Source organism: Trachymyrmex cornetzi, unplaced genomic scaffold, assembly GCF_001594075.2.
Source record: "Trachymyrmex cornetzi isolate Tcor2-1 unplaced genomic scaffold, Tcor1.1 scaffold724, whole genome shotgun sequence".
In the NCBI taxonomy this organism is placed as follows: Eukaryota; Metazoa; Arthropoda; class Insecta; order Hymenoptera; family Formicidae; genus Trachymyrmex; species Trachymyrmex cornetzi.
The window spans coordinates 138337-154868 of record NW_017300053.1 but is presented as its reverse complement, the minus strand read 5'-3'; the positions used below and the strand labels follow the sequence as shown (position 1 = coordinate 154868).

The 16532-nt window shown below is 40.5% G+C and overlaps 1 protein-coding gene across 1 annotated transcript; it reads left to right on the top strand.

The window, feature by feature from the left end:
* The first annotated feature begins 10926 nt into the window (after positions 1-10926).
* LOC108767739 (trichohyalin) lies at positions 10927-13871 on the top strand. The gene is made up of 7 exons (XM_018517746.1): positions 10927-11329; positions 11393-11737; positions 12055-12171; positions 12360-12656; positions 12782-12990; positions 13326-13535; positions 13600-13871. Exons 1-7 carry the CDS (start codon positions 10931-10933, stop codon positions 13772-13774), a joined length of 1752 nt encoding a protein of 583 aa, XP_018373248.1. The 5' UTR covers positions 10927-10930; the 3' UTR covers positions 13775-13871.
* Positions 13872-16532: the final 2661 nt, after the last annotated feature.

Here is a 16532-nt window from a genome sequence, read left to right as displayed (position 1 = left end):
TGTAATACATTTTTATTTAATTTCTTCTATTCTTATATATTTCTCAAATTATCCCGAGTTTTTCTAGTACAGTTTAGTCGCAATTAAGATTTTGGAATAACTTTATTACATTTTATTAATAAAAAGAAATATAACGTGTTGTTCCTTGTATCTATTTATTTGATTGACTTAAAATTTGAGATTGAATGTCTCACTGAAAAACGAAACTGACGTAAGACAGAAATAATTTGGAACGTTTTGTTATGGCTGCGCAATCGTTTTGAAACAATAGTCACCATCGGCGAATCACACTGCATTTGCGATTCATGTTTGCGTCATAGCCAACAACGTCATCGAATAAAATGGCACGAGGCTGACAGAACGACGCGATAAAAAGAGGACTCGAACCTCTGGAGCGAACAGAGTGCATACAAATGCATTGCTTAGTACGCTGGATTCAGGCTTCAGTAAACACGAGCGTGACGCCGCATCAGTGAATCATGAAGATTAAGCTGTAATTAAATACGTTAAACGGCAAGCAGAGAAAGAAGGGAAGAAAATGCCATTTAATAACAATTAGGATAAAAATATCACATTCACATAAAGCATGGTTTGAATTTTGCTTTATGTAGACGTGGATTTATTTAATGACATTACAATAGACTGTTACTTTTCTATTAGGTGTTAAACTTAATTCCTGCCGTTTTTCGTCTCCAAAATTGATTTGTTTCGAAGGGGAGATGAATGAATACCTTAAATAAAATAATTTCCTCCATTTTCTACTTTATTACTAATTAATAATACTTTATTAATAATACTTTGATTAAGGTATTTCCCTTCGAAACAAATCAATTTTGGAGACAAAAAACGGCAGGAATTAAGTTTAACACCTAATATATATTGTTTTCCGCTTATTGTTCAAGGTAACTTTAAAATAATGTATATACTGAAATATATCTAAATTCATATATATTATAATTTTATTACTGTTAAAAAACAAGGTATTTTATGCAACTTATAAAATACTAATATATTTACGTAATCAGTTGTACTGATTAATAACAATGTTTGTAAGTTCAGTTTAAAATGTTGTATGATGCGCTTCGTAATATTATTTCCCGTTTAAGCGAGGAAGTGCGAGGTGTTTTTATTTGATTCGGGAATGCAACCGGTTACCACCAAAAGTACGATCCCTAAAGAGGTCGTTGATTGGCCGAGAAGAAGACGATTGCTCCGTGATAATGCGTTTGCTTTCGGGTTCGGGCGCGGCTCACGAGGCGGTAGGCAAAAACGAGCATCGGGAAAAAAAGCCGAAGAGATAACAGCATAGAGGGGATGAGCGGGTACCCGAACGGCCGGAGGGGGCGGTAAAACCGGAATTTCATACAGTGGCGTAACACGCCGGATAATAACACCGAGAATCATGAAACTGCATCAGGACTGCTACCCGGCTTCCCCTGCCAACCTCCTCCTCCTCGTCCTTAACATTGGACCCGAGATCTCGTTGCCGATTAGACTTTCGACGAGGTCCCTTTATCAGGAAGTCTAAGACTCGTTATATTGCCGGTCAATTAAGTAACCCGCGTAATGCGGCTAATTAATTTCGCTGTAATTAATTAAGTGCATCTCGGCGAATCGCAAAGCGCGACGCTCGTTCGTATTGAGTCTTTAGGCGTCCCCTTCGGTCCTCCGATTAAATATAAACCGCGCGAGTTAGACATTGATTTAAATTATAATGCCGATCGTTAATTCGATGCGCGCAGTTTGCCATACCGGCTGTGCCGGGATGGCATCGCGATAAAGTTCGTTGGTTTAACGCGTCGATATAAGCTTATTGCGGATCGTAACGAATACGCATCGCGAACTCACGTAGTAAGAATTAATTGACATTGAGAAAGTGCTAGTTACTAAGAAGTGCAGAATTATCGATAAAGAAGAACCCTCGAAGCCACACGTATGTACAAGTCGAGAAGGTGGCGGCTTCTACTGGCGATGGCCAGAAGTATCACTGACCTTGGCAAGGTCATCGCGTCCTAACTACTACCGGCCCTTCTCCCATCCGTCAGTCTCACTGTTTCGTCCCACATAGCCCTTATTACAATAAAGCATTCGCTCTGATTCCCTCGCGGGCGTCTACCATTCATTCGCCACTCGTTCATCTTCCGATCCCGCCTCCCTTCTCCTCATCCAGGCCCTTCTTTTTTTTTCTAATCATGTATCTTTTTTTAGTTCTTGCCTCGTTACATGTATGGTCTTTCTCTATCAATCTGTCCGGGTATTGAAATCAAAACCGCTGAACCGAGGCCGTCATGGCGCGATTATTATGCCGTTCTCTTCGAATACCGTGAACGCAATTCGCTTCATTTCTTCTTCTCTCCATTGAAATATCGTATTCCGCTGTCTTTTCTTCTTGCAACACGCGCTGCGGTTTCTTTCATCGTTGCCACGTGACGGCAGCGCTGCAGTTTTCCATCCCTACGTACTTTGTGAATGTGCGTGGGAAGAAAGGGCGTGTTTGCTGAAGAAGAAAGTAATCGAGCGTAATTTAAGCCCTTGTAGCAGTCGTAAGCAATATTTTTTTTGTCCTTTCCGTTACAGAAGCAAGACCGGCGATGCCTACGGTGTTCAAGACAACCATACTGGAAGCAGCGGAGGTGGTGGCATAGGAAAGTGGTTGCGGGAACATCTGGGTGGCGGTTCGAAAGGAAGTCACGACGTTAACTCCACGTTTTCCTCGAAGGGAAATGCAAATATTGACGATAACGGGCGGGACAATAAATCCTTGGGCAAGACGATTTACACGTCGCAAAATCTCTACTGCAGTCTACCGAGAGAACATGGCCGCTACATGCACAACGGCGCCCGAAAGATCATCAACCACGGTAATTCCGCGAAGTCTCATGGTTACGATCGGCCGCGATCGAACAGCATGAACCATCATGAGAAGTTCATGTCGAGCGACCTTGGGACCTTGACGCGAGGGGGACCAATCTACGGCAGCGAAGGCAGAAGTCTGAAGAAACGGAATCGCGATCGTCGTCGGCATTCGCTTCACGAGACGCACGATCAAGGCCGCAATCGTCGAAGAAGGTAAGAATTGTTTTGTGGATGATGTGTTTACTTAGTAGATTTAAGTTAGAGACATCAATGATGAAACCGCAAGTAAGCGCAAATGCTTCAATAAGCTGATAATTATTTAAAAAAATATTTATTAATTATAAATTTATTATAAAATAATGGATACGATATATATACTAAAAGTAATTTTCTCATGGACTATTATGGTTATACATTTATTAAAATGTATTTCCTATTAACATTTATTAAAATATTTAGTAGCTATAAAATATTTATTAGTCATAAATTATTGTAAAATAATGGATACGATGAATGTTTTAAAAATAATATTTTTTCATAGATATCTTTCATGTTTATACATTTGCGTTTTCATTTATTTAAGTAACAAACCATCCATTATATTTATAAGAAATGTCAAGATAATTCTTTCAGTCAATATTTTTATCAGTTGTTGATAGAGAAACGATTATCATTCTGCTTGAGGCACCAAAGAAACCTCTGCTTAACTTTAGTTATGCCAGTAAGCGTCCTGGCAAAGAGAATAACATTAGATATACTGGTATGTAGGCATATAACTTTTTTTTTACAATACTATCTTAATGGGGATTTCAACGCGCCGAGAACTGCTTTTCGAAACGTAGTTGAGTGACGAACCGTTTTTGTTCGCGTGCTCTTTAGTTGTCGAGAAGAGTTCGCAGAAAGCCGATGCAGGAAACATACCGTTTCTTTGCGTAGGAAATGCACGTTTAAAAAGACAATAACAGCAATGAAATGCTGAACACACAAAACACTAAACGCTTTCGATTATGTGAGATGATGAAAATGGTTGAACCGCTATTTATCGTAAAGTTAATGATTTATTGGAAAAACAAGGCATATTAATGCATTATTATAAAAAAAAAAAAATATAATAAACCCTATTATTATTATACTCTATTATTATAGATGTAATAATGAAGTAAACGCAAATCCTTTGCTAATAATAAATGCATTAACATAATAATTTTTAAAATTGCTCAATAATTTTTAAGAAATCGCATGCTGAACATATTTAAGCACATATTAATTTTGCACAGATATTATGTGCATTATACATACACATTGGATGAGCGAAAAATTACTTTTTTATAAACATTCTTTTGTAATGATACCAGCATTCATAATACATTACGTGGCATCATAACAGAACTCGTCACGCATTATTGCAGGTACATTTATAGTATTACAGTATTACTGATGTAATTCGAAAGGTTAATCGTATTTGAATGTAAGATATACGAAGAAGCAGTACATACGTATGCCCATATATTTCGTTCTATTCCATTTATATCTAGAACCTCCCTCTTAACTACATATGTTAAATTATTTCCTGCGAATCTGTTGCATAAAGCTATGTTGAAAGCACGTAGGAGACCCATTATCGTTGCCTGCGATAAAAAAGAGATAAAGAGAGAGAGAGAGAGAGAGAGAGAGAGAAAGAGAGTCACGTATCTGAAAATAGACGACTTCCGTAATAATAGAAAATCAGATCGCGCTATCTCCATTAGCGTCGGTTATTTACTGCGAAATGTAATGTACGCTTTATACATCTCTCTTTGGGATAAAGGAAAATGCCGAATCACAGATGACCGCGCCTTTGTTTCGCGATGCTGTTAACTCGTCTCTTGATTCACGTTCGCTTGATTTATCGTGAAGTCACTCAGCGCGCGAATACCGGCGCGTACGAGCAACGCTTAATGCCGATTCATCCAGCGGAATTATAAAATGCGCGATATGCGTACACGCGTTCGTCTCTTCCTCTCATTCGATTACGTCTTTTTACCCTTGGAACCTGCGTAAACGTCGATGTTGCAGTATAGCGACAGCGTGGGACGCGCGACTTCGGCGTTGCGCAATTTTCACTGCGGGTATTCTTAGCGAGGAAGACCTTCGTATCTCTTCCCTTCGCGTATATATATACGTGCGCTTCGCTGCGTTTTTCTTCGATAACTTATTCGCGCTCGGACATGATTTAGCGTCGCAATGCATGATCTACAAGTATAGCCGACTCTACACGACGACGCGATGCCTGGGTAACGCACATTCATAAATATATCCTTATTGTGTGGCCTCCAAATGAACGCACGTGAACAAAATCCATAAATGCAGAATCAACGATCGAAAAACGGGCAGAGTGTTGTTCTATTCGTGTTTATTCGTTTTCTTCAATGGAACCGTATTTTTTGATGAACGTACACGCGCCGACGACGCGCCTTCCTTCTCTCCGTTTATTCTTGTCGTCCATTCTCACCGAATAATAAATTGTAAACCTGTCTGAAATGATTCAGTACATCGACACAGGATGCGTAAGAGCTACGAATTCTCGGCGGAAAATACTTCGCATACGTATCGGTTCTTATCCGCTGACAGCACGTTGGAAATGGAATGGTAGTATCCCATTATTTAGGATGATTTATCACTACAACGCGTGACCCACGAACACTCGGTTGTGCTCGTACCGGGTGAGAGAACCTCGACATACGCGAAGGATGCACTAAATTAAAAAGAAGTAATGCCCTTGGCACTTCAGCACTTCGCGCGGCAATTTATTTCCCATCTTTCGCAAATAACGAAGTAAACCCGTGAAGTGAACAAATTATAACTTCCTCCATGCCTCCCCTATTTTATCAACGTCTAGACGTATATTTTTATTAAAATAGTAGCACTTATCTCAATAAAACACTCCGTGTTCCAATAAGCGGTCCAATAAAAGCGTTATTCTTTAATATCAGTAATTTATTATGAAAACCTCTAATGGAGTTTGTTTTATGTATATAATTTTAACCTCCCCCCTCTCTCCTTTCTTGCTTTTAGTCCTCCATCTTCCAATGTTCGATCTCCTTGAGTATTTCTAGCGGAAGGGACCTCTTCCTTCGCACAGGTATACGTGAGCACTTCCTCAATGCGGACCTCTGCCGACTAGGATGATTTAGCACGGCAGTTCGCGACAGAAACTACGAATGCTCGATCGTGGCACGGATGTTTGGACCTTACGTCGGTCGTAAGTGTTCACGTCTGATATGCGGCCAGGGTGTACGGCTGGGATATATGGTTGTCTTCGTGCTGGTCCCTCGTATAGTTTCCTTCATAACACGTACTTGGTGGAAGCTATGGATCTTTTCGCGGACGCGAAATAGCAACGCGAGTTTGTCGGACCTCGAAGAAGAAGAGTGAGAGCAAGGTGGCAGAAGAGAGGAAGAAAGAAAGAAAGAAAGAGGAAGAGCGGGAGTAATCGGGGTTGTTGGGGCCTGAATTTACGACGTGGACCGCGATAACCTCGATAGGCCGACATGAGCATATAGCCGTCCTGAAGTCGGTGAAGCGTCTATCGTGACTCCCCCTTTTCGCGCTATGAATTTTACACGCTCTGAGATATCGCGATTGTTCCGGGGAATGTAATGAAGACTTGAACAAAGCAAGGCAGCAATTTCAGAAGGTTACTATTAAGCTTACAAAAGAAAGGTAATTTCTACGGTTTCGAAGAGATATATCGTAGCTCGATGAATTTTCAGATTCCATCGAATATCGCATCATTCATATCAATCTAAATCTCCTCGTAGTTATACAATTGAAAGAAATTTATAAAGTCACCGATGATAGTAACTAAGATTGTGTTTCATTTGGTAAATACAATTTTCTAGTCTTTTACCATACATGGATGCAGTAAAAGATAGATCGTTCGTGTCTCGGATTTTCATCACTTTTATAAATATACAAAATTATTAAATGAATCTTAAATATATTTTAACATCTTTAAAAAGTATTTGTAAAGTTATGTATTAAAAAAGGAAAAAAGAGAAACCATTATTTAATCAGGTTCTAACATTTCAAAGAAAAGAAATGTGCAGGACACGAATGACCTAATCATGTGTACTAAGAGTTAATTAATCTTGTCGTTAATTAATTTGCTTTCAAATTATGTATATTAACGCTTTAGGTATTTAATTAGAAAAATAGTTACATTTAATAAAATACAAATAGATATCCAGGGTAATTATTTTGTTCTTCGTACATCTCTGAATAACAATGAAGGCATTTCAAGAAATGATCAAAGTTGCAGTGACCTGAACTTGAAGTGCTAATCAATACGTTATGTACACGCACGTGTAGAACGTGGGGATTAAAGTGCGAATACGAGATATTGAGTGGGCCCAGGTATGGCGGAAATCGCACGGGATAACGAGATTCAAGAGTGCTAATGTATTCGTCAGGCGGATTATCGAAGCGACCGTGTTGGGCGACTTACCTCTGTCTCTCTTCTTCCTCTAACATTGGGCGATCGTTCGGGGCCCACTTGTCCCGTTCTACTCCCTTCGCGTCATCACGAACCTGCGGCCCTTCTCAGCTCCCCTCCGCGTCCTTCCTCACCGCACCCTTAGACTCTCTTCTTCGCTCGATTTCCTGCGGAGCCCTGTAAGCTAAATATAGCTAAGTTTGTGATATAAATAGAATAACCCTGCAGGCCAAGATCGCCAGGGTCAGACCTTGCAGCCCTCTTCTTTTTCTTCTTCTCCCTTTGCTTCCTCCGCTTCTTCTTCGGCTCCCGATCTCTCTTCTTTTTCTTCTCGCCTTGGCTCTTTGGTCACTGCGATTTACCCATCTCTTGCTTCATTATATACGATTATTCCAAAGATTTTAACACTTCTTTTAAATTCTCGTAATCGATCTTACGCGAAAAAAGTCGACTCTCTCGATAAGTGTTCGCCGACTTGATTCTTTCACGCTTGTATCCTTGCATAAGAATTTATTGCTGGAATGTTTCAGTTAACATTCTCATATTTTAATGTTTTAGCGGCGATGGACACTCTCATTTAAAGTCCTGGTCATTTCACGAGCTTCTTCCGCTGCTATATATAGTATAGGTAATTAAACGCCAAACAGCCATAACATCAGCAGGCCACATTCTCGAGTGTAGCAGATGTCTACGTTTATCACGATATCGCGTGCTACCGGTATCGATCTGGTTCTCGTCGAATCGTGACACTCTCGGTTAGAAAGTTATAAGGGATATGACCGATTGAAAGACTGCTCACCGAAGCGTCTCTAATCAGTCCAGTTCACAGTTGCGCTTTTTGCGTGAGATTAAATGCCGTCTCTAACGACCTAGTACTTTATACGGGGATGCGGTCGATGGTGCCCGCGGAATATCCTGCGTTTATCATTCTGTACGAGAAGCGGAGGTCGTAAGATCGAAAGAGTAGAAGAAGAAGAAGAAGTAGAAGGTGGAGAAAGAGAGAGAGAGAGAGGGGAGGGGAGGGGAGGGAGGAAGAGAGAAGGAAAAGAAGAAAATGAGGAAGACGCTCGACCGACTCTGGCCAGGGCCGTATCGGCGGGATTAATGGCAGTGACATCCCGCTCGTGGCCAGATGAGATTCTCCATCTCACCCGCGAGCGAGAACGAGAGGAAACGCGATACCAGCGAGCAACGATGGAAGCGAGAAAGAAAGAAGTATATGTGGCGAACAGAGGAGCAGGGGGAAAGGTCCAGAAAAAGAAGTCAACGACGAAGTGGGAGGAGGAGGCGGAGGGCGGTCGATGTGAGTCGAGTGCGTTGACCTTAGGATTCGATGCGCGTCCTTGAGGATACCAAGATGGCGGGTTTATGCAACCGGTCACAATGGTATCTGCAGGCTGCCGCGCTCCTCGTCGCGTTCTATTTGACGCACGACGATTCAACGCGCTTGCATTCTCGAGGGATTCTCTCCCTCTCGCGCACGCATACACACGCGTTTCCAATATACGCTGCACATGCACGTAACGCGCGACAGTGGTCGCAACGTAGGAGCCTCGTATACGTTCACGTGGGTCGCACGTACGACCATCACGGACGCGGGCTCGAGACGCGCCGTTAAAGCCAGTCAGTCCAGTTTCTATCGCTGCAGCCTGCACGGACGAGTTGGGAATATACGCGGCGATTCGAAAGGAAATCAAATCCGAGGAAAGGCCAACGAACGGCCTGGACACGCCCGGCATATACATAACATTGGTACCTATGTACATATGTAAAGCTAAATGGAAAAACACACTGCCGGTCCTTGCGATGAATTCCTCGAACGTTCGCGCGAACGATGTGTCCCCGCGGCTCTTCCGCGTGGCACTTCTGTCTTCGGCTTGTCACCCGTCACGCCGCATAAACCGCTTTCTTACACCATCCCGATTCCTTACTTGGCACGACCATGATGAACGAATGTCTTTCACTGCGCAGTCTGGAAATACTGATACGCTTTACGTTGCGTATCTCCGTAATAAATCACATCCGTTCCTTCATTTCCTCTGGATTGAGAAACATCAGTTTGATATGCACGTTGTATTTTGACTGTAGTACGAATTACTCGTATGTGTTTTTTATTAAAAAGGAAAGAAAAAGAAGTTTTCATCAATGTACTCTTTAAATTCTTTAGAGTGCAATTTTACCCAAAAGAAAATTGAGCCTCTCGAAAAAAAGTAGCTCAATCTTTAGTAGTCAGAGTGGGGTTCACCCTAAAAGTTTTAGAGAGTAGACTAACTTGAATCTCAATGTAACTTAGTCTTCATTTTTTTCTAATTCTTAGAACTAGAAAAAGATGAAAAGTAAATTAAACCAAGATTAAAGTTAATTTATATTGGTAGAAATAAGCATAATTCTCTCTCTCTCTCTCTCTGTCTCTCTCTCGATCATTATTTCGATATTCACATACACTGGAGTTTATGTCCTTTGTTCCTTACATGCATGGAACTCGAGTGATGAAAAAAATACGTATGTGGTACTGAGGACAGAGTGTGAGGCGAACAGTTTTATGTCACCGCACATGTATGAGTGATACGTTTACGTCTGTAGCTGGTGGTGGTGCATGTACGTAAACACGCGTCCGTCTCGCAAGTCAAAGCTCCTCACACGTGTGTCCGCGTATGTAAATGTACACACGAAGCAAGTAAGGGATCCTTGATCCTACAGGAATGCAGTGCTAGCGGCTGCCCACGCTGCCTCAAGTACTTCTTCGTTTCTTTTTCTCCGACCCTCACATTGTCCCTACTTCTTTCTTTGTTTCTCCACGGCATCTAATCCCAGCAGGACCAGGCGTAAAGTGCGAGGCACCATCGGCAGCACGTATGTCGTATGTCGTCGTCGTCATTCTGTAGCGTCACCTTCGTTGGCATATATTGTGTCCCTCTACATCGCTACGTGGTGCCTAAAAATAAACGCGACACGTTATTGAATAGGAGATATTTGACTTTGCTGCGTTCTAAAATTAATAATGGACGAATAAAAATATCCAAAAAGCAATAATTAAATAATAACGATAGTCAAAATATTTAATAAGAAACGGGCATATACATTTTAAGCGTGTCTATGAAAAAAGATGCAATCTATTGTAACTATTAAATATATAAAAATATTTTTATATAATATTTATATTTATAAGCAAATGTGTTTTTTGAAAAATATCAATTATACGTTTTGTTAAGTTTAGTTTAATTTTTTGTTGAATAAATTTGCTTAAGAACGATTAGAATTAAATAGTTTAGTTATACAACAATTAAGAAATAAAAATACACTTTCTATCAACAAATAAAAAAAAGACACGACAGCAAGATATTACGTTGTGTCGGTCTCTAGTCTCGAGTGTCTCGACGAATTACATACATACAGTGTCGTTGTTAATTCCCCTCGCTTTAACGTCCGGCAAACGAAAGATACTCGGGTTTCAACTCACTATGTTACTGCCGTCATGCAGCTTTTGCGTGATCGAACGAGGCACGTCCCCCATAAATAAACTTTTCATACATCAGCGGGAAGAGTGGCCAGCGCAGAATAAAGCACACGAAGATGAAATCATACCTTGCGCGCCGCAGGATGCACCGTGCATCCACACCGACGGTGTCCGGTAGCTCGCAGCAGTTTAATCGACGTCCTGCGAGGAACTTTTCCTCCCAGTGCAGCGCCTGCGTGAGCGCGGTTAAACCAACGCGGCAGTGGCAGCGTATACGAGAGGAAAGATCTTCGATCTTCAAGGTCGACCGCATGCGGCTCGAGGCCTTCTCGCGAAGACGTCGATCCAACCGCGGTGAATTCGTTCGACTGTTTTCATCGTCTGGCAGCTGTTATCCAGCCCCGTTTCTCCGTAGCATTCGTTGCTCCCAGTTGCTCCGCTCCACGTCCCGGGGCGCGACTACTTACGTTTATCGATTTAAACCAAGTCTCGATATGACGGAGCAAATGACAGAGAACGATGTGGACGGATTCGTCGACGAGGTACTGCCTGCGGTAACTTATGGTATCCCTAGAAATTCGATAATGCGCGATTCATTTGTGTAGGACAACAGGGAAAGGTTATATCTGAATACTGTGGTCAGCGATGAAAATTCGGCATTGGAGAACGAAGAATATAAAGACGAAAGAACAGAGGAGAAAGAGGAAGAGAAGAAAGATATTTATAAAATGGATGAGTTTTTTATTTGGGACCAGGAACCGGGAGAACGTGAATATGAGGAGGAAGAATACGAAGAGCAGCGGAGCCTCGAAGATGAGGAAGCAGGAGAAGAAGAAGGAGATGCACCATCTGAAGATATTGCGACAATCTCGACGGCAGAAAAGCCCGAAGAGGAAGTACGGCAAGATGTGGTGGGGCCCGATCACGTGCTCGCTGAGATACCAGTCGAGGTTCGCATAAACTTGTCATTCTGCGTCATTCTGCCCGTGGAATTACTGTGCCTCACGACCTTCGTAATATTCTAAGGACTTAAGTCTCCCTTCTCATCACGCGCCCCCGCACAAACGTGTTTCCGCATTGTATACGTGTTCCGTCGCTATTGTGATCGATTGAAATGGTAATAATAAAAGGCTTCCCCCCAAGCATCTTGACGTGTTTTCATAAAATTACGATGATCGTAAAGTGTATTGCGATATTAACAAGAATATACTTATAATAAGTTAAGTACCACTATTTGCACTGAGACTTAATTTGATTGCCGGTGCAGATTTTTGCCAGTCGCGAGACAATGCTAAAAAAATTAAAAGAACTTTTAGCTGAGCAAGTAGAATTACGAAGAAAAAACAAACTTCTTGAGTCATGGATTATCGCACACATGAGAAAGGTTAGATGTTTAAGCAATAGTAAATTTTACATTTAATTTAATTTCTATTTTGCACTGTTAACTGTAAGTTTAATTTTTTTATTTTTTCGATTTATTGCGATTAAACTGACGTATGTGAAAGTGCAGCATAGAAACAGGCGCTGTCTTCAATAGAAACGATTCTCGCCATGATGCATTTATGCATGCAGATGCAAGAGAAAGTGACACTCGTGGATACGACAAAGGAATCCGAGCAAATGGAGCAGATCTATAGACAAACGTTGCACACGTATAAGCAGTACCTCGGCGACGTAACGGAGCGGAAGATACGGATAGCAGCCGACATGGAAAGCTATGAAGACAGAGTGCAAAAGACGCGCGACGAAAAAGCACGAGTGTTCGACGAACTCATGGATCGTGAGAGGGAAGTGGCAACGGGTCTCATTTACGGGAAGACCGGACGAATACTCACGGAGAAGGCTGTCAACGAGATAACTCGTCGGCAGGTGTAACTTAATGACCGTGAATCATCACTTGTCTATTACAGCAATTATGCGACGTACCAATTAAATCCGTCCGACGTGCATATACGTTAGTCGCGGAGCTCATGTGAGAATTTCTTCATTGCCAGGTGTCACGACGCGAGATTCTCGCTCGTAATCGTTACGAGTACATCCTCCTGCAGCACCGTCTCGAAGAGATAAAAATTCAACTGCAAAATCTGGAAACGCTCGGCGAAGAGATGACCGCTATGGATTACGAGGCTTTACATATAGCTCATGTGAATTATAAGGATAAATTGGACGAACGTGACAGAGAACTCGAAAAATGGCGCAACAAGTACGTTGAAACGAGCAATATTACTTTCATGGCTATGTGTTAACATGCATAATAAGTTATGTAAGAGTCGTATTCCTTGTCGAATGTTTTTTTTTTTATTATCTTGAAACCGATAAATATCATGCCTGGCGCTTTAACTTCTGCGCTGGCGACATTTCGTGGATTGCATTACTGATTCATGTAGAGTTATTCGACTAGATATCTACAGTGTCGCAGCTCTAGTATGAAAGATCTTTGACTTAAGGCGATGAATGAATTACTACTGATGTATCTGTCTAACCATCTATCTGAACAAGGGCTTTATTAACCGCTTGTTGTTGGCAAATCGAAATTAGAATCGCTGAAATGGTTAACGGAGTCGCTCACTATAAGGAGAAGGAGACATGCCTCGCGGAGGATATCGAGTTTGAAGAACGCGAATTGAACGAGTATTGCGAGCAGACAGCCAGAGTTCGAGAGGATGTCAATAAACTCCATTTAATTCTGAGAGATTTACGATGGGCTCACGACGAGAAGAGGCTCGAAGGCGGGCTGCTGATGGCTCCGTAAGATCTGTTAATTTCGTGTGTAGCGATTTCGGTCAATGTCATTCACGGTTCATCGACCCAGACCGGTGCTGCGTGAGACGGAGAGGAAGATGAAGTTGCTGGACGCCGTGAGGAACGACATTGAGATAATCAAGCGCGAGATTCACCGGTACGGCCCTGCGAACGGGAGGAAGAAGACGAGCAGCAAGGCATTGGCAATGTCGACGATGACGCAGGAGAAACCAGATCGTTTCTAATAAACGAAATCCTCTAACGTCTCTTCCATGAGGATTTATTTACCGACTGTATCTTTTATAAAAATACGTACGGGACTTGACGGACGTAAATAAACATCGCACCTTCTTACCTTTAAGCCATTCGTTCGTGTTCCTTCGAAGCAAGATTTACAACCAGCCAAGACGCAGCTGGTACAATAATTAGCGAATCTCATGGATTAATCGCCGAATGATTGATTTCGCGCGCGGACATCTTATATGAGAAACAAACCATACTGGCGTAAATCACTAACACGCCCACATACGCCATACTGAGGCACTCAGCTTTGCACGTGAGCGCGATAAGTCGTTCGCATTATCGCCTTCTGTGTGACAGCTTAATATTATAGCAGTGCGAATATGCGCGATAGCTTGAGTTATCCGCGACCAAACAATCGCAAATTTCTTACGTTGTTATGTGCAAATCGCTGTTCGCGCCGCAATCACAATTACGTTATCGCGATTTAAGACAGTCTCGTCATTTCGCAATGATGATTTTGCATTATTTATGAATCCTCGTAATTATAACATTACGGTATATTCAACGGTATACTAATTAAGAGGATAGGTTTGTTTACAGAAATTAAACGCTGGCAAAAGAATGTAATTAAAAAATATCTTCTACGTGTACCAACGCATGCGTGTAACTGTCGGGCTCAATTGATTTATATTTACGGCGCGGCGTACGATCGAACCTTTCGAAATCGAATTAATTCATTTGATCGTGTCAATCCGCCTACGGATGTTTTTATGCCAAATCGTTGATCATACTGATCGTTGAGTACATTAGTGGACGCGATTTATTCGTATATCCTAAGGGTACAGACATGTTTTGTCGCTGGAGATCTAAGTGCGTTAGTTAGCAATGTATTAATTATAAATTCAAGCAGAAAAAGAAACAAATCTTCATACAGGTTTTCACCGAGTCTACCTCGTGTCACATGCATGACATTAGTGCGTTCTTAACTCGATTACTGCATTAGAGCGAGCGTTCACATGTAAAGTCCAACGTATTCTCAATTTTCCATGCATATAGAGTGAATCCGAGCAAGGTGGAATAAATTGATCATGCGTGCAAATATGAAGTCTCTCGACAAACTCTTCGCTCTTTTATTTCATCGCTAATTATATGTGAAAGTCTTACTCGAGTTTCTGTAATTTTTTCATTTTGTTTCCAAATTGTTTATTATTTATAGTGAAAAAAAGGATACACTTGTTAACACGGATCAATATTATTTTAGAAATTATCACAAGCATGATAATTTAATAGGAGCTTAACATTTGCAATTATAAAGCAAAAAGTCGCTATATACATACGATTGAGTCTGGATCTTGGTGTCTAATAATATTCTTATGTAAATTTTATTAAATACTTTTAGTGATATAAATTGCGCGTCGATAATCGTCGAATTTGAAACGCAATCACAAACTGAAGCAGAAATATTAATATTACAAATTAAATTGGGCGCCAATTTAATAATGATGCTAGTAAGCATCTTAAAACATTGCAGAACTGATTCCAAAATGTATCCTGGCTGAGGTGATATTTGTCGCAATAAGTTCTATAATGTTTAAGATGTTTACTAGAATCATTATTAAACTGACGAATGATTTAATTTATGGTACTAATATTTCAGCTTCAGTTGGAGATTGCGTTTCAAATCCGATGATAATCGGTGCACAATTTATCTAATATTAATTAAAATAGACATTTCAAATATTAAGCATCAAGGTCCAGTCTCGACAGTGATCTTTACTCATTTCATTTATTTATATAGCAGTTTGTTGCAACTTATTGCATAGTTATTTCTTTTCCAATGAATTTTTCCCATGTTACTATTTTGAAATGGCGAAGAAAAATCCGCGAGATTTTGATCACAATACAAATTCTATATATATAGAAAGAACAATTTTGTCAAAATATCTAAAAATTAGAACATTTGTTAAACTATCAAAATAATTATATAGGAAACTCAAGCATGATGAGCTGCAAAAAATTTTAAGATTCTAATAATCAGTTTGAGCGTCCTATGTAATTATTTTGATAGTCCAACAAAATTAATTTTTAGACCCGTATTCAGTTACATTTAAAAATTTTTAGATATTTCAACAAAATTGTTCTTTTCGAATATAATTCTTGCATTCACACGTAAAGTTTTGTTTGCTGTAAGTTATCTCTTCTGCGTGTAAATGTTATTCCGAATTATGAATTTGAAATAATACTTAGCGAATACTTTTTATTTACGTATTTACCGAAATAAATTACAAGAATCTATCCTTTAAAATCAACTGTTGACAAAAGATTTCATTGTCTTGAACTTGAATTGTACGACTTTTTTTCCGTTTTCATTTAATTCTACCTTTCTATTATCACTCATTTCCGGCTGTTTCTGCGTAGTCATTTTTCAGGTTTTTAAAATTGCTCTTTCAAGAATGTGCAAAGTACAAAGTGAATACGGAACTTCCACTTGTAACAAATAGCTAACGACTTCTATTGTAACACTAAATAGTTTAGAGTCTTTTTAGAAATCTTTTTAAACGTCGACAAAGAATTATGTCTTGCTCTTTACAGACCCGACATGTCTGGAGGTTCTTAATGATTGTTACATTAAGGCAATCTATTCATTTCTCTCAAATTCCATGACTTCTCGCATTGGTTCCGAGGTGCAGGTCTCTAATCACATAAACGACTTGAGTCTTTCGTAATTCTTATTACAGGCTCAGATGAGTTAGTGGAATG

Excerpts from the sequence above, each read along its gene's own strand:
- LOC108767739 (XM_018517746.1), top strand. The coding sequence starts at position 10,931 with ATGCACCGTGCATCCACACCGACGGTGTCCGGTAGCTCGCAGCAGTTT. Across the intron at positions 11,330-11,392 it reads TGGACGGATTCGTCGACGAG|GACAACAGGGAAAGGTTATA; the intron begins GTACTGCCTGCG and ends TCATTTGTGTAG. Across the intron at positions 12,657-12,781 it reads ACGAGATAACTCGTCGGCAG|GTGTCACGACGCGAGATTCT; the intron begins GTGTAACTTAAT and ends CTTCATTGCCAG.